This window comes from Passer domesticus, chromosome 23 (genome assembly GCF_036417665.1).
Source record: "Passer domesticus isolate bPasDom1 chromosome 23, bPasDom1.hap1, whole genome shotgun sequence".
In the NCBI taxonomy this organism is placed as follows: domain Eukaryota; kingdom Metazoa; phylum Chordata; class Aves; order Passeriformes; family Passeridae; genus Passer; species Passer domesticus.
In genome coordinates, this window is record NC_087496.1 from 875896 (window position 1) to 901586 (window position 25691).

Sequence of the window (25691 nt, forward strand, 5' to 3'; positions counted from 1 at the left end):
AGTGAGGTTGTAGTTATCTAGATACTGGAATGCAATGTGTTTGCTGACTCTCAGCAAATTTAGGCTGTGTAGTTTTTTTGTAGTTTATTTTGCAGCTCTCTGTGTTTTGGTTAAGGTAGTGAATGTGCTGCAGTTGATCTTGAATTAAAACATCTGGAAAAAAAACCAAAACAAAATCGAACAAGACTTGCTCAGATACTGAAAACATAGATAACACTCTTAGCATATAAAAATTTTCAGGCTGTTACAGCAGCAGACAGCATGAAGGAACTTTGGTATGATGCAGCTCATTTGAAAATAGGTGATTCAGTAGTTTGAAACTTGTTAGTGCAGACACAGTCGTCTCAAAGATTTGGGTGAAATATCTTCAGTCAATTCTTTCATGGAAGAACAACTGTGTATTAACTTGCGCTGTGAACTCTGCATTCACTTCAGATTTTGGGGTCAGCAGGATCACCCCATGCTCATCATTTTACCTTGGACTCTCTCAGGCTCTATTTTTCTTTTAGATTCTCATAAATAATAATATTTAGAGCTGGTGTGGCTTGTCGCATTTAAGACTATACCAAACCCTCAAGCATATTGTCGTGGCTTAATATAGTTTGGATTGTAGTTAAGGAAAAATCCACGAGCTACGGAAGTGATTCCATGTAAGGACCTTGGCAGCTTGCTCAGGACCCAAGAGAGCCAATCAGCTGGCTAGTCTTTTGTATTGACACCCTGTCAAACCACTTAAGAGATCTGAGTGTGCCTTTGTGAAATCGCACTTAAAACAAACAAGCCCTGGAAAAAACTCTTGTTTCTGGCTTTGAAGCAGGTAACTGGAGCTGCGCAGGGCAAGGCCCCATTTTGCTGCGGGGCCAGGCTGGGCCTTGCTCTGCTGCAGCGCGGCCGGGCCGGGCTCGCTGCGCTGCGCAGCCCGGCCGGCTCAGCCTGCGGCTTGGCTGAGATTCTGCCAGGCCGAGTCCCAGCCACGGCTGACGGGCCAGGCCGGCTCCGTTTGGCTTTGGCCAGAGCAAAGCCGGGCCCTGCTCCGGCTGCGAGCCGCCGAGCCGTTCAGCTGGCACCGCAGAAAATCACGCGGCTGAGAGCAGAGGCGGCCCTGCAGCCCTGTGGCTGGGACTGACCGCGGCAGGGGCCAGAGAACAGGTGTGCAGCCAGAGCGGCCGCTGCCCGGCAGAGATATTAACTCTTTTTAGTGCACAGATGGAACTTGCTGACATCAATCCTCTCTTGAGTGAGAGAAAAGGAAAGGGTGAAGACACATAAAGGAAACAACATGGAGACACCAAGGTCAGTGAAGAAAGAGTCAAATGCCAGATGGGAGGAGAATGAGGACATGCCTTAGTCTTGGGCTGAAATTCTTTTGTAAGGCTGTGGTGAAAATAAAATTGCTGCATCTGGCTTTTTTTTTTTTTCCCCCTGTAACTCATGGAATGCATTGGGGAGATCTATGTAGCATTCTCACCATGACTATGAGCAGAGGCACCTGCGTTGAGGCAAGCAGATGTTGGAAGTAACTGTGATCCAATGAGAAGCTTGAACAGAGAGAAATGAGAGAGATGCAAATCCTTGCCCCAGGGATGGAAGAAGAAAACCTCTGTTCCCAGAGATAAAAGAAGAGAGCGTTTGTTTCTATACTAGAACAGCTCATCCTTAAAATTGCACCCCAATAAGCTGAAATGACCCATGGTGGTAGTTGTGGGAAAACTACCAGAACGTGGTAGGGACTTCACGATTGCCGATTTCCGGAAGGTGCTATCCATGAAAACTAAAACCACAAGAGAACTGTTTCTTGTGGAAAAGTCTCCATGGCATGGCAGGAGAGACTCCTTTCCCTAAGTAGACTAAAGAAAGGTTATTTTAAAAGTGGTAAACTGACTGAAAATATCAAATTTCTCTCTTTACATTGTCAGTAGGAAAAAGAAAAGTTGGGGGTCAGAGAAGTGTTTTGAAGATTTCTTCTGGTTTTTTTTTTTCTTCTTTTAGTTCTGTTAGTAAAGTTTTCTTTAAAATTTTGAGCCTGCTTTGCTCTCTTTCTGATCCTTATTTTTGAGCCAGAAAATGAGTAATTCTAGTGGGTGTGCTGGCGTTTGACCAGCGCTAGACCCCATTAATAGTTGTGTTGGCCAAGAAACTTGGCTTGGCAAGCAGAAATGGCTGCACTTAAATTGGTATTTCTGCCTGGTTCTTCTGAAACCTCTACACACATGCACAGAGTGCGCTTTGAGGGAGTTCCGGGAGGCTTTATTTGCTGTTGGAAGCTAGACTAATATGAACTGTGGCCCTTGTGTTTTTCAGTGGGTGAGTTTGTAAGTGATGTCCTGTTGGTGCCCGAGAAGTGCCGGTTCTTCCACAAGGAGCGCATGGATGTGTGTGAAAGCCACCAGCACTGGCACACTGTGGCAAAGGAGGTAATGGAGCCACTGGGACAGGAGTGTTTATTCTGGGTCTCTCATTGGAGCATAGCAGTATTTCTGTCTATATTGCTGTTCCCATGTTCCTGTCAATGAACTGAGGCAGATAGCAAGAAAATAAAAAATTGAAAGTATTCAAGTGACTTAAAAAACCTGTGTAGTAATTGAGTTATTCTTAATGAAAAGCTGTCCTAAATAGCTTATCCATGTCACAGAGTTAGGAATTCAAATCATCTCTCTGGGATACTGCTTTTACTGCTTTAACCAATGGTTCATCCCTCTTTTTTTTCTTTTTTTTTTTTTTCCAGGAGATACAATGGGCATAGGATAGTTCACATTTTACTTTAATGTACCTTCTGCTGCTGGGGATTTGGTTGGGAGGGCTTGCCTGGGAACAATCTGAATTTTGTTGGGACTGATTAGTAGAGGTTTTACATAAGAGATGGATTATATTCTCAGAATAAATCTAGCCCGTGGTTTTGGTGGGGGGGATGGTGTTTTTTTTTTTTAATCTGACTAGCTAAACTGTTGCAAAAGCTCTGCACTCCCAATTGAAGCTGGGATAATAAAAACAAGATCATGACAGAATGTGCACTTGTCCATTTTGTAAAAGTAACAATTGCAGACACAGCAACACAAAGACCAGTTGTTAACCAGATGACGTTAAGGATACTCCACTTAAAATTCCTTTTTCTTTAAAATCATGTCAGCAAAAATCTGTCTAAATAAAGGTGTACTAGAGGAATTGTCTTTTAATTGAGGTTAAACTTGTTAATGTCTAGAAAACTGAAAAATCATTTACTTTAAATGTAGTTGGAGAACTTTTCCAGCAATATTTGGCTCATTTAAAATCAGTGCTGTAACAAAGCAAAGCACAAAAGGGTTCTGATAGGTATAATAAAGCTTTTCGTTCTTCTCCAGGCACCTTTAAGGTAAGTATTTCCTTTGCTTAGGAGAAGTGCATAGACATAATGTCTAAACGTACTTTACATTTGACTTTTTCTTGAATTATCTGATTGATTTTCATCTTAGAGCATGGTAAAATAATCTTGACACAAAGTCCATTAGAGTAATTATTCACTTGCTACCATGTAAAGTTTAATAGATAAAGTTTAATGAAGTGGCCAGCCCAGAAAAGAAAACCCTTTCTGGTTCTTTCAAGTGTTCTCCCTTGAGTTGGCACAAAATGTTTAGGTTTTTTTCCCTGAGCTTTGCTGGGTTGACAGACAATCAATTGTTGGGGCTGGGGTGTGAAATATTAACACCGGGAAGTACTGGGTGTTTCTGAATCTGGGACTTCTGTGGGGTTTTTTTGTGTTTTGTTGTGTTTTGGTTTTTTTGGGATTTTATTTTGTTTGGTTTTTTGGGGGGCGGGGGGGTTGGTTTGGGTTTTTTTTTTTGCACTACAAGTTTCCACTCTCCTTTGATGTTCAGATTTAGGTCATATGTTGCTGGTTTTGCTGTAAAACTTAAACCATTCTTGAGATCTCTGATAAGCAAACTTGAGCTTTATCCAAAGGAAGAGCGTGATGTTGAACTGATGTGAATGGGCTCCCCTTTCAGGCCTGTCTGACAGAAGGGATGATCCTGCACAGCTATGGGATGCTGCTGCCCTGCGGAGTGGACCAGTTCCACGGAACAGAATATGTCTGCTGCCCTCAGACTAAGGTTGTGGATGAGGCTCTGTCCAAAGAGGAAGAGGATGAGGATGAAGACTATGACCTTTACAAGAGGTAGAGTTCTTACTGGTGTAGATGTTGACAGCTTTGCACATGAAGCTGCTGCTTGGGAATATTTCACAAAGCAACTCCCTTGTAGTGAGGATTGAGCAAATTTCTGTGCTTGAGTTTCCTAAAGAACTGTCCTAAGCCTGAAGAGGACAAATGACTTTGCAGTTCCCCTTTTACTGGAGGAGCTAAACACCCCCTCTCCTTTCATACCTGCAGAGAGTTGGGTTCATTCAGCCTTGAGAAGAGAAGGCTCCAGGGAGAGCTTAGACCCCCTTCCAGTGCCTAAACAGTCTCCAAGAGAGCTGGAGAGACTTTTTGGACAAGAGCCTACAGGGGCAGGACAAGGGGGCATGGCTTCACCCTGCCAGAGGGAGCATTAGATGGGATACTGGGAAGGAATTCTTCCCTTTGAGGATGGTAAGGCCCTTGCACAGGCTGCCCAGAGAAGCTGTGGCTGCCCCATCCCTGGCCAGGTTGGATGGGTCTTTGAGCAACCTGGGATAGTGGAAGGTGTCGCTGCCCAGGGGAGGGGATGGAACAAGATGGGCTTAAAGGTCCTTCCCAACCCAAACCACTCTGGGATTCTACAGTAGGAGCCTGACTCAAGGTTAGACTTTCACTTTTTAAAAAATGGAAAGAGGGTGCATGAAGCCAGAGCCATGGAGAAACTCTGCCTGCAGTAACAGGAGTGTCTGTAATAAGGGATGTCCACTTGCTGTGAGTGATAGGCTAATTAATAGTTAGTACACTTATTTTTCCCATTTCTGGTGTTTCTAGAACAGATGGAAAGATTCGCTATTCAGGTACATCAAAGTGGTTAGCCCTAACCTTACTCCCTAATTTATCTGTTTCCCTCCAGTGAGTTCCCTACAGAGGCAGGTGTAGAAGACTTCACAGGAACAGCTGTGGAGGAAGATGAGGATGATGATGATGATGATGAAGGGGAAGAGGAGGAGGAGGACGTGGTGGAAGACCGTGATTACTACTATGACAGCTACAAGGCTGATGACTACAATGAAGAGACCCCCACAGAGCCCAGCAGTGACAAGGCTATGGCTGAAAAAGAAGTGAGCAGTGACATGAAATGTAAGACACATTCCAGTCCACAGGCCTTCTGCTCCCTTGAGATCATTCCTTTAGTGATGGGGTTTTGTTCAAGTCAGTAAGTGCTACTTAGGAGTTTTATTTGCCAAATAAGTTAGCAAACAGTGGAAAGCTGATGATGCTTGTTTCAAGTGTTGAAATTAACTCTCTAGAGCATGGGCCATATGTTTCCAGATAAACGGCAGTTTTGCTGGCAGGAAGCCCAGTGTGTGGCATGTTGAGCAAGCACCTCATGGAGGTGCAGTGATGAGTCAGAAAAGCTATATCTGCAATTTTGGAAAATCTTAAAGGACCATTTGGGGTGCACTGTAAATTTAAAATCTGGTGGTTTATACCAGCTTAAAATGAGGAAGCTGAAAGTGGTGAGCCATGCTCTGCAGATATGCTGTCTGGTCATTTAAGGGTGAGGAACATCCTTGGTGCTGCCTTTGCAAAATACTTCTGTTCCACAAAAGAAAGTCAGCCAGTACAACTGCCCCAACTTTAGTATATGTTAAGATAGACTTTCTGCAGTAGCATAATCTACTGTGCTGGTGGCAACTTTTGTTGAGTGGTAGGTGCCTTTGCAGAGGGTTCATGGTGTGATGCCTCAGCATTATGTGATGTCCTACACTTTGCATGTAGAAGTGTCTGCAGAGGAGGGAGGAGCGGAGAGGGAATGAAATTAAATTAGCTACAGATCACTGAATCATTGCCAGCAGTTCTCGCATCTTTTTGGTAAAATGCCAGCATGCTGCAGATAATTTTCCTTGCTGAAACAAGGCTTAGCTCATGTGTACAGGGCTGCTGCAGATCTGCAGGTTTTGTAAGAGGCTTGGAAGAATATGATTGGGGTGTCTGTTTTGGGGGTATACAGGTTTTTTTTCCCTGAAGTACCATGAACAGTTGCTAATTTATCCATTATATCTGCTCTCTTGCCTCAAAACAGCCCAGTTGCTGTTGCTGGCTCACCATGAAGCATTCCACGTGCCATGGCTACATGGAGTTTTAATATTTGGTCCATAGATGTTTCAGACCTTAAAACCTCAGTGTCTGAGGCTGGCATGGAGATCAATCCCTTTGTTTAGCCACCTTTTTCACTTACTTCTGTACCTGCCCTGTAAGATGTGGAGTGTCTGTCCAGGCAGAGTGCAGTGAACTGGACATCCTTTGATGCTTTAAGCGTCCCTAGTTGACTGGCTTTTCATGCTGCTGGTTTTATAGAGTGGAGGGTCTTTCACTGAGGCAGCTGGGGCATAATGCTGTGACATCAGCAGAACAGATTCCTGTTGTCCCAGCCCCTGGCCCTGGAGAAATCTCTCACAGATGAGAGCTCCATGTAGAGACAGAGTGAGGTGCTTGGCTATCTTCAGAGCACCGCGTGCAGGCATCTCCCAGTTTGTGATAGATGCACTGGAATGTTAAACCCTCCAAAACTGACAGAAGCCCTTGGGTTGGTGCAGTAGCAATGCTGAGGCCAGTGCCTCAGAGGAAGGTGTGAAGTAGAGCCACCTCTGCATCATGTAAATCGCTCAGCAAGGGCTGTGCTCCTCACCAGCTCATGTTCTCACCCGTCTCCACACAGCTGTCTGCTCCCAGGAGGCCATGACAGGGCCCTGCCGGGCTGTGATGCCTCGTTGGTACTTCGATCCTAACAAGAGAAAATGCATTCGCTTTATATATGGAGGCTGCGGAGGCAACAGGAACAATTTTGAGTCAGAGGAGTATTGTATGGCTGTGTGTAAAAAGATGAGTAAGTCCTGCCTCCCACTGGCCTTTTGCAGCTGGCCACTGTCTGTCTAGCATGTGGTGTCTCCTCCTTCCCTTGGGCAATAGAGGATCCATCTGTAGCTTATTCCTTTGGTTCTGGTGTCTGTCCCTTTGCAGCAGTCTCCTCCTGTCTCCACTTCCCTAGGTCTGTAGGGTGATTGTTCCTTGGGAAAGTGCCCCTCACCATATGCTGTCTGTACTCCCTGGTGACTTGCAGCTATGCTGAGGGCTCAGCTGTCCTCTTCCAGATTTATAGCAGGGACCAGGGGCTGTCTCTGACTGTCTCTCACCTCTTGCCTAACTGGCTTTTTATTCAAAATATCTGTAAGGAAACTTTGCTTTGTCCAGTCGTGTTACCATGCGTATGTTTGACAGTAGGTCCTGAAAAGCAGGCTACTGTTCTCCTGGTAGTAGGCATTTTCTTGCTATTTTAATTTTGGAAAATACCATACCAGTAGTATAGGAGTGATATTCCCATTTTCAGCTTGGTACGAAATACAAATCACAACTCAATCTGTGTTTTTGAGTGCTTAAGGTTTTTGGCACCAGTTTCAACTGGCTTTTATGTCAGATGATAAAACTACCAAAAACATTTTAACGTCCTTATTAATCTTATTATTGAACTCCAGCACTTCCACTTCAGCTACCATTAAAGCTTTTGAAAGGCTTTTTTGTGTTATCTGGGGCTTGGCAGCCTGAGTGTACAGCCATAATCCTGTTTACAAAATGTGTTTCATGCAAGTGCTTTAGGTTGGGCTGATCTAACTGAAGCAGTGAAAGAAAAGATGTGGATGTCAGGAGGTTTTTGTAGTAAAGATTGTCCTGTTAGAGAAGGATTGGGGCTGGGAAGAGAGTTCTGTGTCCAAGCCTGGTTCAGAAATGCCAGGAGCAGGGCCAGAATATGGGACGGATATGACATCGTCCCTTGCACACAACAATAGTGCTTGTGTTGTATATTGTCATCATTTCCCCTTAGTTAGAGGGAAGGTTGGTGGGTGCAGTGCATGCTGAACTCTTACCCAGTGCTCCTGCTGAAGTGCCGGGTAATTTTTTTCTGAACATGTTGTCTTTGATGACATGTTGGAGGTTTTCCACCTGAACAACTAATATGGATGACAGGTTGCCTTAACTGTCCCTTTGTGCCCTTCCTCTGGTGAAGGGTGACAACAGAGTGCATCATGTTTGCCACAGATCTTTCAGAAAAGCTCTGGGATGTGTAGTTCCTAAAACCATAGCATAGGAGCACTGTCAGCACTTTGTGAACTGCAGTGTATGGAATACAGAGCCCCTGATGTGGATTCTGTAGATGCTTGTTTATGAAGTTTATCAGTTCTGAAACTTTGTTTTTCCCCTTGTTGAATTTGGATGTCTTGAAGTTACAAACCATCCAGTGTAGGGACAAGTCACTTTGTCATACTGAGTCTCCTTCTGTTGCTGTCTTGTCTGATATCATTGCCTGTAAGTCCTGCATCATGCATCTGGGAGGGAAGGTAGGTTTGAAGTGTAAAATACTGGTTTTGTGCAGATTTATTGTCAAATTCCCTAATCATATTAATGATGTCTGGAGCCAGCTTGTCAGCGAACAGCTAATGTACAGAATGTCACTTAAACCATCCAAAGCCAGTGTGGAAGGGAAGGGAAAAGTAGTTCTTTATCCTGTCATGCCAGGCACTGTGTTTCTGGAGCTGAGTGCTGCTCTCCTCGGCACTGCACAGGCCAAACAGTGCTGGAAGCTGTGGTCACTGCTGCCATTTGGGCTGATGGTGCTGATGTTGGACAGAAAATTGGCACTGTAGAGATTCCAAAATGGGCTTTGGAAGGTGGTGGTCCAGTAGGCTCAGCTTGCCAGACTACTAATTAGGCAGGCATGGAGATTCCTCTCCTTGCACTCTGCAGTCCAGGATTGCGGGTTTCTGACCCTGCTTACTCTTCCCTCTTCACGCAGTGCCAACTGATGACGTGGATGTCTACTTCGAAACCCCTGCTGATGACAATGAGCATGCTCGCTTCCAGAAGGCCAAGGAGCAGCTGGAGGTCAGGCACCACAACCGCATGGACCGGGTGAGTGTCAGCCTTCAGGCTTTGTGCTCTGGGATTGTTAGTGTGTCAGGCTGCTGCCCCTGTTTTACTGGAAAAATTGGTGGAAGTGACTTGCTTTCCAGTTTCCAGCCTTCTGTGTGTTTCTTTCAGTATGACCACACTGTGGGAGTCAGATTCGTCTCCAGTGTTGGGAGAAAGAAATTACATTAGATGCTGGGAAGAAATTCTTTATTCAGAGGGTGCTGAAGCCCTGGCACAGGTTTCCTGGAGAGGTGGTGGATTCCCCATACCTGGAAGTGTTTAAGACCAGGTTGGGCAGAGCTTGGAGCCATCTGGCCTAGTAGAAGGTGTTCCTGCTGATGGCAGGGGGTGGAACAGGGTGAGCCTTCCAGCTCATCTTGGATGTCCTTGCAGCCTAAACCCTTCTGGGATTCTGTGAAGCTTGGCTTGTTACTCAGAGGGATTAAGTGCTAGGCTTAAACCCTGCAACAGCTCTTTTGTGTCTTCAAAACCCAGCCAGGCTGTGCTAGGATCTGCCTATGAAGGCAAATCAGCTCATAAGTGTAAATTTGTGTCTTTGTTCATGTGTTCTGTCCTTTTCCTGGCCAGGTGAAAAAGGAGTGGGAGGAAGCAGAGCACCAGGCTGTTAATCTCCCGAAGGCAGAAAGGCAGACTCTGATCCAGGTAAGAGTGGAAGGACCTAAAGGGGAAAGTTACTGAGAGAGATGGCAATATTCAGAGCTAAAAGACAACTGAGATGCAAGAACAGCCTTCCTGCTGTTCAACAGCTGTCAACACCTGCCTTTTAGAGGAGTGTTGATTCAATTGTTTGCTTTGTTCTTAAAACTGGAGATTATCTGATACCATGCCAGGTCCTTTCCTACACACACTAGTAGAAAGTGATCTTGCTCCTCAAGCGTAGCAACAGTGGAGCCAAATTGTAATTTCAGACCTTTGGCCTGTTTTGCACTAACATTGGCCTCAGAACCTGGTTCAGAGTCAGCTCTGGCTCTCAGGGCACACATTTCCTGCTTGGCCAGACTTAATGAAAACAGCTTAGACAGCAGATATAGCTGATTTGCTGCCAAAATGCTAATCTTGTGCCTTATGAGGAGAGTTCAGTTGGACTGTGAAGTTAATGAGAGATTGCAGTGTGGGATCATTAGAGGAAGGCTCTTCTGGCAGTGACAGCTCTGTGAATTTCTCTCGTACCAATATGCAACAAAGTGATTGACTCCAGCTTTTAAGCCTATTTTGGATTTTATCCTGGAACACCGTTTTCTTTCTGCATTTTTTAATATAAGTCATTGTTTAGAACTATGTCCAAATGCAAAAGTTTGTCATTATCCCTGTTGAAACAGAACACTTAGTGGACTATTCTGGTTGGTTTGGAGATGAGGGTTATGACCTTTCTAAAAGAATACAGAGAGATGTGATCTGAAGGCATGCAGATGAAAAATTTGCTATGCAATACCTTTGTAAACTTCTGCAAATTCAAATTAATGGCTCCAGGCTGGAGGGATCAATCCTGTTTTCATATTGCAGGGTTGAGGGAAAGAATTAATATTGTGTCAGTTCTTCATTACAGCCTGAATCTCCCATCCCCAGCATGGTCTTTATGTGCAGAGTCCTTTTCACTCTTCAGACCTTTGAAATGGCTTGTGAAGGAAGTTTAGAAGGCAAATTATCACTACTTGAATTTGCAGAGATGAAATCTGCATCAGCATTTTTCCATTCCTTTCTCTCCCGACTGTAAATGGGTTGGATATAGAGGTTTACAGTCTTTGCTAGTTCTGAGGAGTTTCAGATGGTGTTGATTACACAGTGCATTTCACACAGATTATTTTCTTTGTTCTAGCACTTCCAGGCCATGGTAAAATCTCTAGAGAAAGAAGCAGCAAGTGAGAAGCAGCAGCTGGTGGAGACTCACCTGGCTCGTGTGGAAGCCATGCTGAATGATCGCCGTCGCATTGCCCTGGAGAACTACCTGGCTGCCCTGCAGGCTGACCCACCACGTGTGAGTTTCTTCCCAACACATTTTTCTAGTAGGATAGCATTGGATAGGATGGCAGGTGGGAGTGTCTTGGTGAGAAGATTGCCTGTGACTTGCAGAAACTGGGAATTGGTTCCTAGGAAAGCTGCTTCATTGTGGAAATTGGTGCTGCAGACTTAGCAGTGGGTCTGTAATTGACTCCCACTCCTTCCTGCCTGGGGAAAAAAAACCTCTGCTTTGTTGTCCATAAGGCACAGTTCATAAGGTGTGATGTTCTGAGTCATACAGACTTAAAATTAAGTGTTCTGAATCAAACAGGCTTAATTAAAAAAAAAAAAATCCGAGGGGCGAGTGTAGGTGATAGATCTGTCCAGCACCGAAGTAGGCTCACAACTTAAGTGCTGTTTTCAGCTGTGGATTTGGGTTGATACCAGTGGTTTGACCTATTCCCTGCTCCTGTCCTGCAGCCCCACCGCATCCTGCAGGCCCTGAAGCGCTATGTCCGTGCTGAGAACAAGGACAGGCTGCACACCATCCGCCACTACCAGCACGTCCTGGCAGTGGATCCGGAGAAGGCCGCGCAGATGAAATCCCAGGTACGAGGGGGTTTCTGTCAAGGGAAACTATTGTTGCCCAGCCCTGAGGCTGTTGGAGGCTCTGGAAGATGTGTGTTTTTGGGTACTACAGCAGCTTCATCCTTGTGGAGCTCTCCCTCGCTCCTGTGCTTACTTCCTGTCACCAGACATGCTCACTGCTTGGTTTTCCTTGGTGCCCGAGTCAGTGTTGAAGCTCTGTTTTATACATTGTTGGTCACAGTGGCAAGTTGAGGGGTTTAGACCTAGGTCAGTATCAGTTCTATGTTGGCTTTTATCAAGCACCCGGAAATCTATTTGCTGGGGACTTGGTTTTCTTGAACAGGCTTCCTCATTTCTTCCAAGTGTCTATGTGTTTCTTTCCTTAGCCTTGGTCATCATAGTGCCTTTGTTTGGCATTTGTGGGAATTCTCTTGTGCCTCTGCAGTGTTATTTGGAAACCTGGTTTCCGAAGTACAAATCATAACCCTTTGCAAGTAGTTGATCAATGTTGGTAGCTTTATCAGAAAGTCTGTTTTGATGGGTTTATGTTGTGCCATTTGTAAGAAAATCCATTCATTATGCAAGTGATTCTCTGTGTGGACTGCTAACAGCTTGCTCAGGACCCAAGAGAGCCAATCAGCTGGCTAGTCTTTTGTATTGACACCCTGTCAAACCACTTAAGAGATCTGAGTGTGCCTTTGTGAAATCGCACTTAAAACAAACAAGCCCTGGAAAAAACTCTTGTTTCTGGCTTTGAAGCAGGTAACTGGAGCTGCGCAGGGCAAGGCCCCATTTTGCTGCGGGGCCAGGCTGGGCCTTGCTCTGCTGCAGCGCGGCCGGGCCGGGCTCGCTGCGCTGCGCAGCCCGGCCGGCTCAGCCTGCGGCTTGGCTGAGATTCTGCCAGGCCGAGTCCCAGCCACGGCTGACGGGCCAGGCCGGCTCCGTTTGGCTTTGGCCAGAGCAAAGCCGGGCCCTGCTCCGGCTGCGAGCCGCCGAGCCGTTCAGCTGGCACCGCAGAAAATCACGCGGCTGAGAGCAGAGGCGGCCCTGCAGCCCTGTGGCTGGGACTGACCGCGGCAGGGGCCAGAGAACAGGTGTGCAGCCAGAGCGGCCGCTGCCCGGCAGAGATATTAACTCTTTTTAGTGCACAGATGGAACTTGCTGACATCAATCCTCTCTTGAGTGAGAGAAAAGGAAAGGGTGAAGACACATAAAGGAAACAACATGGAGACACCAAGGTCAGTGAAGAAAGAGTCAAATGCCAGATGGGAGGAGAATGAGGACATGCCTTAGTCTTGGGCTGAAATTCTTTTGTAAGGCTGTGGTGAAAATAAAATTGCTGCATCTGGCTTTTTTTTTTTTTTCCCCTGTAACTCATGGAATGCATTGGGGAGATCTATGTAGCATTCTCACCATGACTATGAGCAGAGGCACCTGCGTTGAGGCAAGCAGATGTTGGAAGTAACTGTGATCCAATGAGAAGCTTGAACAGAGAGAAATGAGAGAGATGCAAATCCTTGCCCCAGGGATGGAAGAAGAAAACCTCTGTTCCCAGAGATAAAAGAAGAGAGCGTTTGTTTCTATACTAGAACAGCTCATCCTTAAAATTGCACCCCAATAAACTGAAATGACCCATGGTGGTAGTTGTGGGAAAACTACCAGAACGTGGTAGGGACTTCACGATTGCCGATTTCCGGAAGGTGCTATCCATGAAAACTAAAACCACAAGAGAACTGTTTCTTGTGGAAAAGTCTCCATGGCATGGCAGGAGAGACTCCTTTTCCTAAGTAGACTAAAGAAAGGTTATTTTAAAAGTGATAAACTGACTGAAAATATCAAATTTCTCTCTTTACATTGTCAGTAGGAAAAAGAAAAGTTGGGGGTCAGAGAAGTGTTTTGAAGATTTCTTCTGGTTTTTATTTTTTTTTCTTTTAGTTCTGTTAGTAAAGTTTTCTTTAAAATTTTGAGCCTGCTTTGCTCTCTTCCTGATCCTTATTTTTGAGCCAGAAAATGAGTAATTCTAGTGGGTGTGCTGGCATTTGACCAGTGCTAGACCCACTACACCATTATACTGTATTTTACTTCTGAACAGCCTGATGATCATTTTTCTTCTGCTGGGTAGCATATGTGAATATGTTCCTTCAGACCTGGCTTTTGTATTTGTATGAGTACTTGCAGATACTCTGGAATTATTTTGATACTTGTTTTCACTTGTTTTAAAATAGTGGAAGGTGTGCTGGAAGGCCAATTGAAAATTCGGTTCAAGAATGGTCTGTTAACACTGAAAGATCTGTTTGGAAGGATGTGCCCTGTCTTAGGTTATGAGAGAACTCACTGTCCTTTTTTCAGCTTTAGGAATGTTTTCCTAGTCCCAGTTTGTGGCTGGTATGCTGCTTTGGAGTGTCTTTGAATTCTGCAATGCACAAAAGATAAGCAAGGCGAAGAAAGAATGGAGAGCTGCAGGGAGACAGTGCAGTGGAGCTCATCTAGTGCTGCCAAGAGGAAGAAATGAGCACTGAGGAAAAAAAGCATAAAAAACTGTATAACCAGGAGGTGGAAATATCTTGGGTTAAGGGTAGGACAGGGTCTGGAGCCTGTTGCTATCACTTCTGGTGAGGGGCAGAGTGGTGTCAAAATGATTTTCCAGAAGCAAACCTCACTGTGAGGTGGCAGATTCCATGGGTTCCACCTTGTTTCGGGGTGATGGCAGCGCACGTTCACCTCATGTCTCCTGGTCTCCCATTGGTGCACGTCCCCAGGAGGAGTGATGGCAACTGTGATGGTGCTTGGCTCTCCATGTGGAATTCATGGTCACATTTTCAGAGACGTGTCAAGCACAGCCTGGCCCAGCGTTTTGTTCTGCTGCTGCCACAGCCCAGGAGAGAGTGTGTGAACTGTGTTCTTAAGCTAAACCCTAAACAGTTCTTAATTCATTCTGAAGGCTGCAGTGTCAACAAATCGACATGCGAGCGATGTGGGTGGTACAGTTCAATGTCCATTCACTTTACTTTTCACATGCACTTTTAAGCTCCTCAGTCGATTTCTTGGATTGACAAGCTGCCACATGCAGAATTAAGTTGTTTTCATCCTTGCTCTTAAAGGTCAGGAATGCATCAGACTGTGAAACAGGTCCATCTGACACTCTAGCTTTTTGCAATGTTTGGGTATCTACATAAATGTTTTCCTTGCTCTCCTTGATCCCTGATTATGCAGCACCCTCTTCAGGTCAGGCCTGACTTCACCACTGGATTTAATGTGCTTAGGAGGAGTGATTTGAGCTTGCCCAGAGCTTGAATGTATTTCTCAAAGGAAGGGAGACCGCTGCTGCCAATGAATGTGTGTAGGACAAATGTCATGCCACAGTTGGTTTGAAAGGCACCTTTGTTCTGAAACCAGAGGTGATAAAATAGCCTGTCTACTCCTTTTGCCTATATCTTTTCTAGCAGTCAGGAATGATAATCCATTTTAATAAAGCTGCTACAGGAGATGAATTATGACTGTGTTGGGCATATGGGAAATACCAGCTTTGGTGGCATTTTAGTGTTTGCAGTGGAGAGCTGATTACAGTGAGAGTCAGCTGAATCCTCTCTTACTCCCAACATTTCCCAAACTCCTGAGAGCACTGTCTACAGATAGCCAGTTCCAGTGAAGTGTGAGAGCGTTGGTCAGAGAATTGGACTGGATGGATCTGTGTCCCCTATTGCCTGTCATGGCAGATCCACCAGTAATAGATATTTTATTGAGCAAGGAAAAGAACTGGTACTGTGAAGTGACTGACAGTGTTTGCTTACTCCAACACACTCTTTTACATCTGCAGGTGATGACACATCTTCATGTGATTGAGGAACGGATGAATCAAAGCTTGTCTCTGCTCTACAAGGTGCCATATGTGGCTGAAGAAATCCAGGATGAGATTGGTGAGTGTGAATGCCAGTCCCTTTGCTGCTGTGTTAAGACTCCCAAGTTTTTATATCCAATGAGCTCCCTAAAGATTGCTCTCTCCTTTGAGGGGGTGCCCTCAACAACAAGCCCTTGGGCTAGGGCTCAGGGCAGATACTGTCTGGATGTTACAAAATAGCCAGTTAGAATAGCTTGTTTCAAGAATTTTCACTGTCCATTTAAGAAAAAGTCAACAATGTTCAGAATAACAAAGCTGTCTCTCTAAGGGAGATGAAAAAGATTCATAGAAAAACCCAGATGCTTTCTCACCTTATAGGTTAGTCCCATCTTGCCAAAACCTCTTGCCACGTCAAACTTCTTGGCCCTTATTTGAATGCATTTCTAACCAATGCCTTTACTGAGAATTCCAGATGAAATACGCAAGATAAAATAACCTGGCAGCCCTGAGAGCAGTGTTCCCCTGCAGTCCTGCCTCAGCCTGGTTCAGACCATCTGCCCTTCTCTGTTGCTGCCAGGTTTCATGCAGCCTATGTAATAATTCCTTTTATTTCTTTCAGATGAGCTGCTTCAGGAGCAGCGTGCCGACATGGATCAGTTCACATCCTCCATTTCTGAGTCCCAGGTGGATGTCAGAGTGAGCTCTGAGGAGAGTGAAGAAATTCCCCTGGATGGCAAACCTTTCCACCCGTTCCAGGTGAAAACCTTCCCAGCCTTGCCTGAAAGTGAAGGTATGTGGAACTGAGCCCTGGGTTCACTGGTGGTTTTCCTTAGACAGTAGGTTCATCTGGAACAGAGAAAGCTCCAATCCTTTTGGGTGATGTAAAGCTGTTACCCTGACAGGACCCCTCACTCACTGGAGAAGCAGTGCTGCCAGTTATGTCTGCTGAGCTGTTCTAATTATTTTCTGATTCTTCTCTTCGTAAAATTGTCCTCTCTTTTAATTTTGCAGTGAATGTTAAGTTTTTACAGTGCATCTTGACTCTGGAATTTCAGTCTTTAACAAAACCATTCTTGTGTAATATTAAGTCTTCGTGCCTGTGACCTGTTGAAGGGCTGAAGGAATTCCCTTTTTTTTTTTAAATATGTATGTCTATTTTTTTGTATCATTGGATGTTGACAGCTGGTGGGTGCGTGTGTATTTATTTTAAAAACGCTTGAACAGAGTCCTGAGCGTAAAGCTGTAGACTAAAAGCTTTTCCCAGGGTCTGAGTCAGAAATCATGCACAAGGCTTTTTTCCTTTCTCTCTTAATCTCCTTTCTCTGCTATTTTTGTTTTTGTTTTCCCTCCTGCTAGATCCTCAGCCGGATTTGTACCATCCAATGAAAAAAGGTTGGTTCTAAGCTGCTCCCTCACAGTGCTTTTGATCACTCTCCTACTTCCTCAGTGTGTCTGGTAGCTTCATTTTAGTTCCATACTCACCTTGATTTTCATTTCCCTGCTTTCACTTAGATCAGTCATGTTCAGTTTTGCTTGTTTAGGCCTAGTGTTAAAGAAGCCAGCTAGTCTGAGCATCCAGTTGTGTGTGTGTGTTCCTCTGTGATGGGCTCACAAGGGTCTTGAAGTGCCTGAAGTGGCTCTTTGCCCTTGGGGAAGGTGGCCTTAGCCAGTGTCTGCAGTGGTGCTTTGCATCTCTCCATTTGTGACACTTCTCAGATTAAGCCCTGCTGTGTTGGTGGGGAGTAGTCCAGAGGCTCTTCTGCCTCCTGTGGATCCTGTCCTTGATGCCCCATGACACCACTAAACAGGAAATGAGTGTTCTTCAGGACAGTCTAAATGTCCTTACGGAGTGCAGCTAGTATGGGACAGATAAATCAGGAGATTCCTCCTCCATGTTTGTGCTTTCCTCGGTATCACCTTCTCACACATAGCATCTCTCCATACCAGCAAAGTGTGTGTGATTTTCCATTTCTCCCTTAACTCAGGATTAATTCTGCAGTAGCGCAGTGCCTGGTTAAAAAGCAGCTTTAAGAGCAGCATAGAAATACTAGCATTAAATAATGTCTCTGTTAGTGATATGAAAACAGGGAAGAATCAGTGGAAAAGGGAGGCTCTTGCAGAGTAGTGCTGCATGAGCTGTGTGTGGAGTAAACCCAGTGATTTAATCTGCCTTTGGTTCCAAATATATTGTGTAGATTTCAAAGGAGAGTAAAAGATTTTGGTAATAACCATTTCATGTGAGCACATGTGGTTTTGTAAAACAGTGAAAGCCAAATAGCTTGAAACTATTCTCATTATCCAGATTTCTCTGCAAATCCAAGTCACCTTCATCCCTGATGTGGAACAGTGTACAATGTGCTGACTGCTCTGGCAAGAATTGGGACATACTTTAGTTTGATATTTTATTTATTCAATTTTTGAACAACTGCTCTGTTGCCTTGAGGATGATAAATTTGTGCTAGTTCTCCCTGTCTGGGTCTGATGACCTGGGGACAGCAATTGTCCTACACTTGTTCCTCCTCTCCCTTCCCTTTTCATTGAATTGCTCAAGGGATTTGAGGGAGTATTGGGTTGCTGGGGTAGGGGGTGGATTTTGGGCAGGTGTGTGTTTTGAGGTTTTTTTCCCCTGTGAGCTATATAATATAAACTGTGCCTTTCAGCTACATAGGACTGGGTCTTTTACTTGGTACTGCACACTGAGACAAATAGCAGAGCTCAGTGCAGCAGCTGGACTCTCAGCCCTGGAGACTGTGCTGGGTTGGCTACTGAGGCTGGAATAAAGGCCAAAAGCTGATACAGTAGTTCTGTACAAACTATTTGTGGCTGGTTTCTCCTGAAAGTCCCAATCATTGACTTCCATAATAACATAACCTGCTTTAGCAGTTGAGAGAAGTCAGACTGGCACTCTTGGCCGTGCTTTGAATCTGATTACTGCCTCCAAAGAAAAACGTGATGCACTAAAACCTGAGATGCTTCATAGTGAAATGGTATTTCTGTGGCATTTTCAGGCAATACAAACTTATCAATGTAAAAACTTGCCTTGAAGCTAGGTAGCCTGTCCTTGCATCTCATCAAAGCAAATGCTGCCAATTCCAGCAGCAGTTGACATGTCTTGGGTACCTTGCAAGCTCAGTGGTTTCTGCAGAGTGGGGGGTTCGCAGTCACCAGCAAAGCCTGAAGTGCTGTAGTAGAATTTTCCCCATGTCATTGGAAAGATCCAGGTTTGAGGCTTCACTGTCCTGCTTTTGCACTAGGGCATCACAGGTCATTACATTGTCCCCACCACAAGTGGAACATTGGTGTTCTCCTAACATGCCATGTTATGTCAGGGCAGTTTGCATCAGACTCTTACTGATCTGATCTATTTATAAATGCTTTGGATCAAAACAGTTTATGCAGAGCCTTCTGTTAATTGATATTCTTCTCTTGAGCCAGTGCTGGTTCCAGCCTGGAAATGGGGTAGTAGTGTTCTGGTACAAAGGTTGGTGTAGTTCTCTGCTCCTCCCTTGTCCCAGGATTTACTGGTTTTGGGCTTGTGCCAGGTATGGGACAGCAGCTCATTACAGAGCCATGCTGGGTGACCTTGGAATTCTCATTCCAATTCCTTAAGCACTTGCTGATGTGCCTGATTCCAGCAGAATGGGCAATGTTGAAAGCATTCCCTGTGTGCTGGCTCTTGGCAGATAGATGTGTCCACTCTGTCCAGGGTCACAGAGGGGTGTTGGTGACCTGGCGTGACACCTGCAGCCATTACTGGACTCTCACTGTGTGTTGTGCCTTGTCTGGAGCCATCTAACAGAAGCACTTAGCTGTGCGGTTTGTCTGAATTGACACCTCAGCCTGATTTTGGTGATGAGTCGTGTCTGTTCCTCTCATTGCCACTTCATTTCCCCTCATTAACAGCCCTCCTAATCACTTGTCACTGTAGCTTGTGAGCTGCCATCTGACACAGCAGCATGAGGACAGGTTAATAACAGCGGTCTGTGCAGTTAAACACAAGATCCATGGCAGCTCTACACAGAGTAGGTGACCCTTCCAAAATGTTCCTAACGGCTGATGGGCTCTCCTTGCTCTTTTGGTGCAGGTTCTGGCATGACTGAGCTGGACGGGCTGATTGGTGCTGAAGAAAAAGTGATTAACAGCAAGAACAAGGTGGATGAAAATGTGGTGAGCTCTCCACCTTTATTTTGTGAAGCTAAACCTGCTGTGGACACTAATTAATAGCAGTGGCTTGTTTCCATGTCTCATTTCAGCTCATAGAATGTCAGTGTTCATTATCCATATGGTGTGGGGGAGTCAGTTTGGTGACTATTGTAGGCTCTTAATACTGATTAGCATCAGAAAGGTGGGAGGGAAAGGGAAGGAGAGAGCTTCAGATCTTTGGCAGTCTGATTCTGAGAACTCTCAGATTTAGGAGCTTAGGATTTCCCAAGCAGAGACCCTTTGGTGTCCCTTTATTTTCACTAAGGTAGCTCACTGTCTGAACACCAAATGCTGGTGTGTTTCATCTGTGTTCCCACTTTTTTTTTCATGGCAAGCAAGGCCTCTGAAGGTGAGCAACCCAGCTGGAGTTGTCTCTATTCACAGTGTTAAGCATTCTCTAGGTTCTAGTGACAGCCACTTTGCCTCAGTTCCATGGGCTTAAAAAATTAAGAAGTCAGCTTTTGAATTTCCTTTCAATACTGTTTTAAAGCCACAGGTCAGATCTTACATAACAAATGCTGGGTCCAAAATTAGCACCTATTTTTTCTTTTTTTTTTTTTCTTTGGGGCTTTAGTTTGAGATTTAGTTTGAGTCTGGAGGTAACTAGTTGTAATACTATCTCTGGTGGCTGTATAAGAGTTGGAGAACATTCCATGCTGTTGAGAGCAAATAGGAGATGGTAAGTGATCCTGAGCCTTTGCTAATGTTCATTAATGGTCTCATGTCTGTCTTCCTCTTCCTTGTCCTCCTTGTTTTGTGTGGATCCTTCCATAAAACACTTTTGTGGCTGTTTTTAGGTAATTGATGAAACCCTTGATGTGAAGGAGATGATTTTCAACGCAGAGCGTGTTGGAGGGCTGGTGGATGAGCCGGTACGTTTGTGCCTGCTGAATCCAGGGACTGGCAAATTTCTAATGCTGGATTTTGATGACCATTTTTACTGAATTCAGGGTTTGGTGCCTGGATGCCTGGGGGCTCATGCAGAGTGAAACACAATACAGCCCTTCTGCATAAAGATGTAAATAGTGAACACACATTAGATATTAATTTGACTCCTACTGCAAAAGTGTTGTGTGGGGTAGGGAAGTGATGTGGGCCAGTGTCTGTCCTGAGCTACTAAGTGGGGAAAGAATTTTGCATTGGTTATCCTTTTGATGGAATATTTAGAAGTGTGAAATATGTAAGGGTGGAATACTTAGGGAGGATATATATATACACTGTCTAGTGTATAATCAGTTGCATCTCAATACCACAGATGGTCAAAGACCTTACCTAGTGGCCATGGTTGTGTTCAGCAGTGCATCTCTCTTACTGCTCTTCCTCAAACTGCTCTGTTTTCTTCCCTCCAGGATAATGACAACTCCCTCCGTGATGACTTTGGCTTCAGCAGCAGTGCCCTTATTGGGCTGTTGGTGATTGCTGTTGCCATAGCTACTGTTATAGTCATCAGCTTGGTGATGCTGAGGAAGAGGCAGTATGGGACCATCAGCCATGGAATTGTGGAGGTGAGAAACAGCTCCATAACTGAGGATGAAAATAGTCAGTGTTGAATCACATGTGTGTGGGGGTAGAGAATGGCAGGAGCTGCCAGGCCGTGGAGAGTTCTGTTTCTGGCTGGGTGGGAATTAACTCTGTCCCTACTGACGCCGTCATTGCTCGTTCCTTAGTGCGCAGGTGCCAGTCCCAGGTGTGCTGTGCTGGCACCTGCCACTCCAGAGTTGCATTTGCTTATCACTAGGATTCACTTAGGCTTCCCTGGCTGTCTCAGGGTAGGATTTAGCAGTAAATGAACTTTTCAGGCAATATCTTAAGCAGGGCAGTCAGTCAATGCATAGCAATTTGTCCTCCTGACTAATTGACAATTATGATGTTGTGATTGGCGAAATGCTGAAGGGCAGCTCCTTCTTCTTTGGACATTTCTATAACAACGGAGCCCAGAGAAAGCTGCTTTTCCCATTGCCCCACCCATGCAGGACATCATAACAACCTCTTCAATGAGAGAAGTGGGTCCCTGATTTGCAGTGTTGGCTGAGCAATGACAGATTTGTGAAAGCATCCCCATAGGGGATTGGGTGGGCAGGAGGCATCAGCTCCTGAACAAGCAATTGTATTAAACAAATTAACTTTTGCAGCTGACCTTTTTTTCCATTTACTGCTCACCATGGTATTCACTCAGTGTTTGTTGCCTCTTGTTCTGTGGAATCAATCCTGGAAGTGTCTCCTTGACCAGTATCATGTGTTTTTTTTCAAAGGTTGACCCGATGCTCACCCCTGAGGAGCGGCATCTGAGCAAGATGCAAAACCATGGCTACGAGAATCCCACTTACAAATACCTGGAGCAGATGCAGATATAAAAGAGATGAAGATGGAATAGCCCCAATGGGAGAAGGTGTGGGGCAAAGGGCCAAAGTGGTCCAGTGTTTTGGATCAACTACTGACCAACAGTTGCTTCAAGAGGACTTCATCTTACATTCAGAACTCCTGGATCATTAAGACTATAATTACTACTGTAGAGTTGCAATTTCCATTCTTTAAAATGGGTGAAGAAATGATAATATAACAATATGATATATAAATCTCCTTAAATGGGAAAAATGGATCTATTGCAGATATTTGACTGAGATGTAGTTTTCTTTTTTTTTAATAATCTGAAAAATACCAGTTCTGTTGTACTGTTGTCTGATACAAGCTCTATATCTATAAAAATGGGAAACATTAATTTTTATTTCTGATAGACCACCTGTATATTGAGGATCGTTTGTACCAGCCCACCTTCAAAAAAGGGGACAGTTGTGGCTCTTTGGTCATTCTGGCTTTTGTATATAAAGCATTTTTTTTCCTTCTTTTTTTTTTTTTTGTGAATTTCACTGGGAGTTGCAAAGAGATTAATTTAGGGATAGGAACTACTACAGCATAAGCAAGGAAGCAATTGGGAATGGTAACTAACAAAATTCCTTATAATGAGACAAAAAAAGAAAAAAAAGGGAAAAAACCCCATCTTCATACGCCAGTGGTATGCACCCTGCTGCTTAGCAGCTCGGGCTCTAGGAATCAAGACTCCCTGGAGGCAAGGAGTTAAAAGGCTTCTAGCATCTCTGTTTATAGTTATTCTAGTAGAATGTTAGAACATGGTTTGTGCATACTTGGGTGTGCACATTCCCCTTTGAGATTCAGTTCTGCTCTAGAGTTGGAAATTCTGGTATTGAATTGAAATCCTCTGTTCTCAGCCAGTTTCCTTCAGTACTCACCTGGCATTAACGCCCCCTCTTGCTACTACTTTCTAATTTCCCCAGCTCTCCTGCCTCACCAACATGGTAAGTAGTTAAGAGCTGCAGGTTTTTGAGCCTTTGCATCTCTCTGGGTGATGTTGGGCCAGAAATGACAAATCACTGCAATAACTGGGACCTTGGGAGCTGATGAACATAGAGAGAGATCTCTTAACTGGGAATGGAAGAGAGTGACATGTTGGGAAAGGGATGCTGCCTGCTTTAAGGGAAATAGGATGCATAGGCCCCAAGAAGACCAAAAGGGGCATTGTTCCACTCTCCATCATTATGTCTTTGTAATGCTTGTATAGTTGGTGTTAATGCTCACGGCTTTTTTAAATCTGGGGGTTCTGGTAACCTGTGGTGTATTTTTTCTATTTTTCCTGTGATTTTATTTTTTCTTCCCCTTTCCGTGTTTCTTCCCACTATGCACAGATTTACCTGCAAACTCCTTAGTGTGGTCTGTGGGGAATGTACAAAGTTTAAACACATCAATAAACACTTTAACTTCCAGATTGCTTCTTCTCTTTATTCATGGGCTTGCTCTAATTCCCCCTTCTTCCACCATGTCCTGCCAAACTCACAAAACCTTTCCCTGACGGTGAGAAAGACTGTACAGGTACTGATGTATAACCATGCCTGGAGTCTTTTGTGGTATTCCCAGATCCTGATGACCTTTGTGGAGAGGAGGAGGCAGGATACTAAACCTGGACCCTGAGTAACGTTAAAGTAGCTGCTGGAGAGCAGGTCAGGGAGAGCTTGGGCTGGGGCTGCCTCTGGCTGCTTTTGAAAGATCCAGCGGATGGTTCTCCCCATTCCCAGGATGCAGGCTCTTGGCACAGGCTGTGGGAGCAAACAGAGCCAAGGCTCTCTGTGGTGACAAGCTGTTCTGTCCCTCGCCATCCACCTGCACTTCCCTGAGAGCCACAGGGACCCTGTGTTGGCTTCACGCTCAAAGCCTGTGACATCCACGGGCCTCAGGAATGGGGCTGGGCAGAAGGACAGCAGGAAATCTTAAAATTCCTAGATACAAGGGCATGGAAAAAGACTTCACAGTGACGCAGTTTCTGTCGTTGCTTCTGGTGGATGGCCAGATCTGAAGTAATGCAAGTCATAGAGCCCAGGGCAGGAATCAGCTAATTGAGGTTAGTGCTCACTCTATCACTGCTACTGTTTTATGAGGGGAAATAACTGGTTTAAGTCTCTCTTCCAGAACACCTAAAACTAACAGCCTGTAAAGCTCAAAGCTATTTCTGGTGTCATTCCTCTCTATTCTCATTTGAGGTATGACCTCAAGCACGTATTCCTGCTCTCTCATCTCAGTGAAATGTCCTAAGAGTCACTGTCTCTTGAATGTAATTTTAGAGGTCAGTAGACAGAATTAATTTTCCTCCATATTGTTCTGTGCAGTTCCCAATAGGTCTGGAGGAAGAGAGGGAGAGGAGGAAATAAGAACATTTAGCAATTTGGAACAGGAATCACTTGTGTGTCTTGTTTCTCCTTAAACATGGGATTCTTGGTTCCACTGAAACCTCCATATTCTGGCTAAATTATTCAGACGCCGAGGAAAGAGCAGATGCTGTCCTAGAAAATGCCGTCTGTTGGCTTGTCACAACTACTTGGGAAAGAGTTTTGATTTTAGATTAAATGTAATTTAACTGATACCAAAGCATATCTGCAGCCCAATGCCATTCTTGGACTGCACCCTCAGGTAGGGTGACCTGCAAGTGAAACAAATTATGGAGGCTGCAGACTGAATTCCAGAATTGAATTTGGGTATGAGCTTTTGCTTTTGATAAATTCTATTAGTCATGCAAAATAAATGCATCAGGCTGGAATCAAAGTCTATTAGTTCCATGCTTTGGCACAGACTGCCAAGCACTTAGGATCAATTCCTTAGCATGGACTTTGACCACAGCTTCTGAAAAGTCATGCTGAAACTTAGCTGCTTGAAGCTGGTTGCTAAGGCATGTCCCAAGTGCTCCTGGTATCAGCTGTGCAAGCAGAGGAGCTGATCCCAGCAGAAGCAATGAGGTAGTTTGAGAAAATATCAGCAGTTTCATGGCAACAAGATGCTTAAAATTAAATGATTCAGAGCACAGTGGAGCAGTTGGCTGGGGGAAGACTTGCAGCATGTAGAGAGCTGAAAGATTTTCAACAGAAAAACTGATTTTAAAGAAAAAGTGCTTCAAGAGGAGCAGCATAGCTCTCTGGTGAGAATGTTTGAGAAGGGTCTTTGGGAATGATGAGCAGAGGAAGTGCTGTTTGTCTCCCTTCTCCTGAAGCTGTTTGTAGCCCTCCTGCAAGGGCAGAGTGATAAACGTCGGTACATCAGGACTGTGATGTGCACAGGAACAAGTGGATGGAACGTGGGTGGATTGATTTTTACCAGCCTTACTTGTCTCTGATGTGCAGAGCAACACTTGTGTGAAGTGTAGTTTTGATCATTCAGCTCCTGGCCCACAGTAAGAGATTAAAGGTGCTCACGATAAGCTCAAGCAGGGGGTGCTGCAGTGCCTGGAACCTTTCTCTGTTGCCCCATCAAAAGGTGACATTCACCTTTTGGAGCACATAAACCCTCCTAACCCTTTGACCTGGGGTGTTTCAGATAGATGTTTGAGAGCTGCAAGTCTCAAGGTGAGGTGTCCTTTTGGTCCACCCTGAGTGGTGCTTAAAGTCGGTGCCACCACACAGGAATTTGTTTGGGTCTCCAGAGCCTGTACAACTCAAGTCAGTGGCTTCGGGGCTTTGTTGTGGTGAAAAAGGCTGCCAGATA

General features: G+C 44.8%; 1 protein-coding gene across 9 annotated transcripts in view; it reads left to right on the forward strand.

The window, feature by feature from the left end:
- The window catches only part of APLP2 (amyloid beta precursor like protein 2), a 49304-nt gene extending 25876 nt beyond the window's left edge, over positions 1–23428 (forward strand). Inside the window, exons 4-18 of one of the 9 annotated variants that reach the window (XM_064397890.1) lie at positions 2302–2414; positions 3981–4150; positions 5007–5233; positions 6816–6983; positions 8946–9061; positions 9650–9724; positions 10899–11057; positions 11501–11629; positions 15426–15525; positions 16066–16236; positions 16803–16838; positions 19531–19613; positions 20447–20521; positions 20999–21154; positions 21902–23428. In XM_064397890.1, coding sequence (XP_064253960.1) covers positions 2302–2414; positions 3981–4150; positions 5007–5233; positions 6816–6983; positions 8946–9061; positions 9650–9724; positions 10899–11057; positions 11501–11629; positions 15426–15525; positions 16066–16236; positions 16803–16838; positions 19531–19613; positions 20447–20521; positions 20999–21154; positions 21902–22003 — 1880 coding nt within the window. In that variant the 3' untranslated portion in view covers positions 22004–23428. The remainder of the gene's footprint in view (positions 1–2301; positions 2415–3980; positions 4151–5006; positions 5234–6815; positions 6984–8945; positions 9062–9649; positions 9725–10898; positions 11058–11500; positions 11630–15425; positions 15526–16065; positions 16237–16802; positions 16839–19530; positions 19614–20446; positions 20522–20998; positions 21155–21901) is intronic. The other 8 variants (XM_064397891.1, XM_064397892.1, XM_064397893.1 and 5 more) reach the window with 8 other exon arrangements.
- Positions 23429–25691: the final 2263 nt, after the last annotated feature.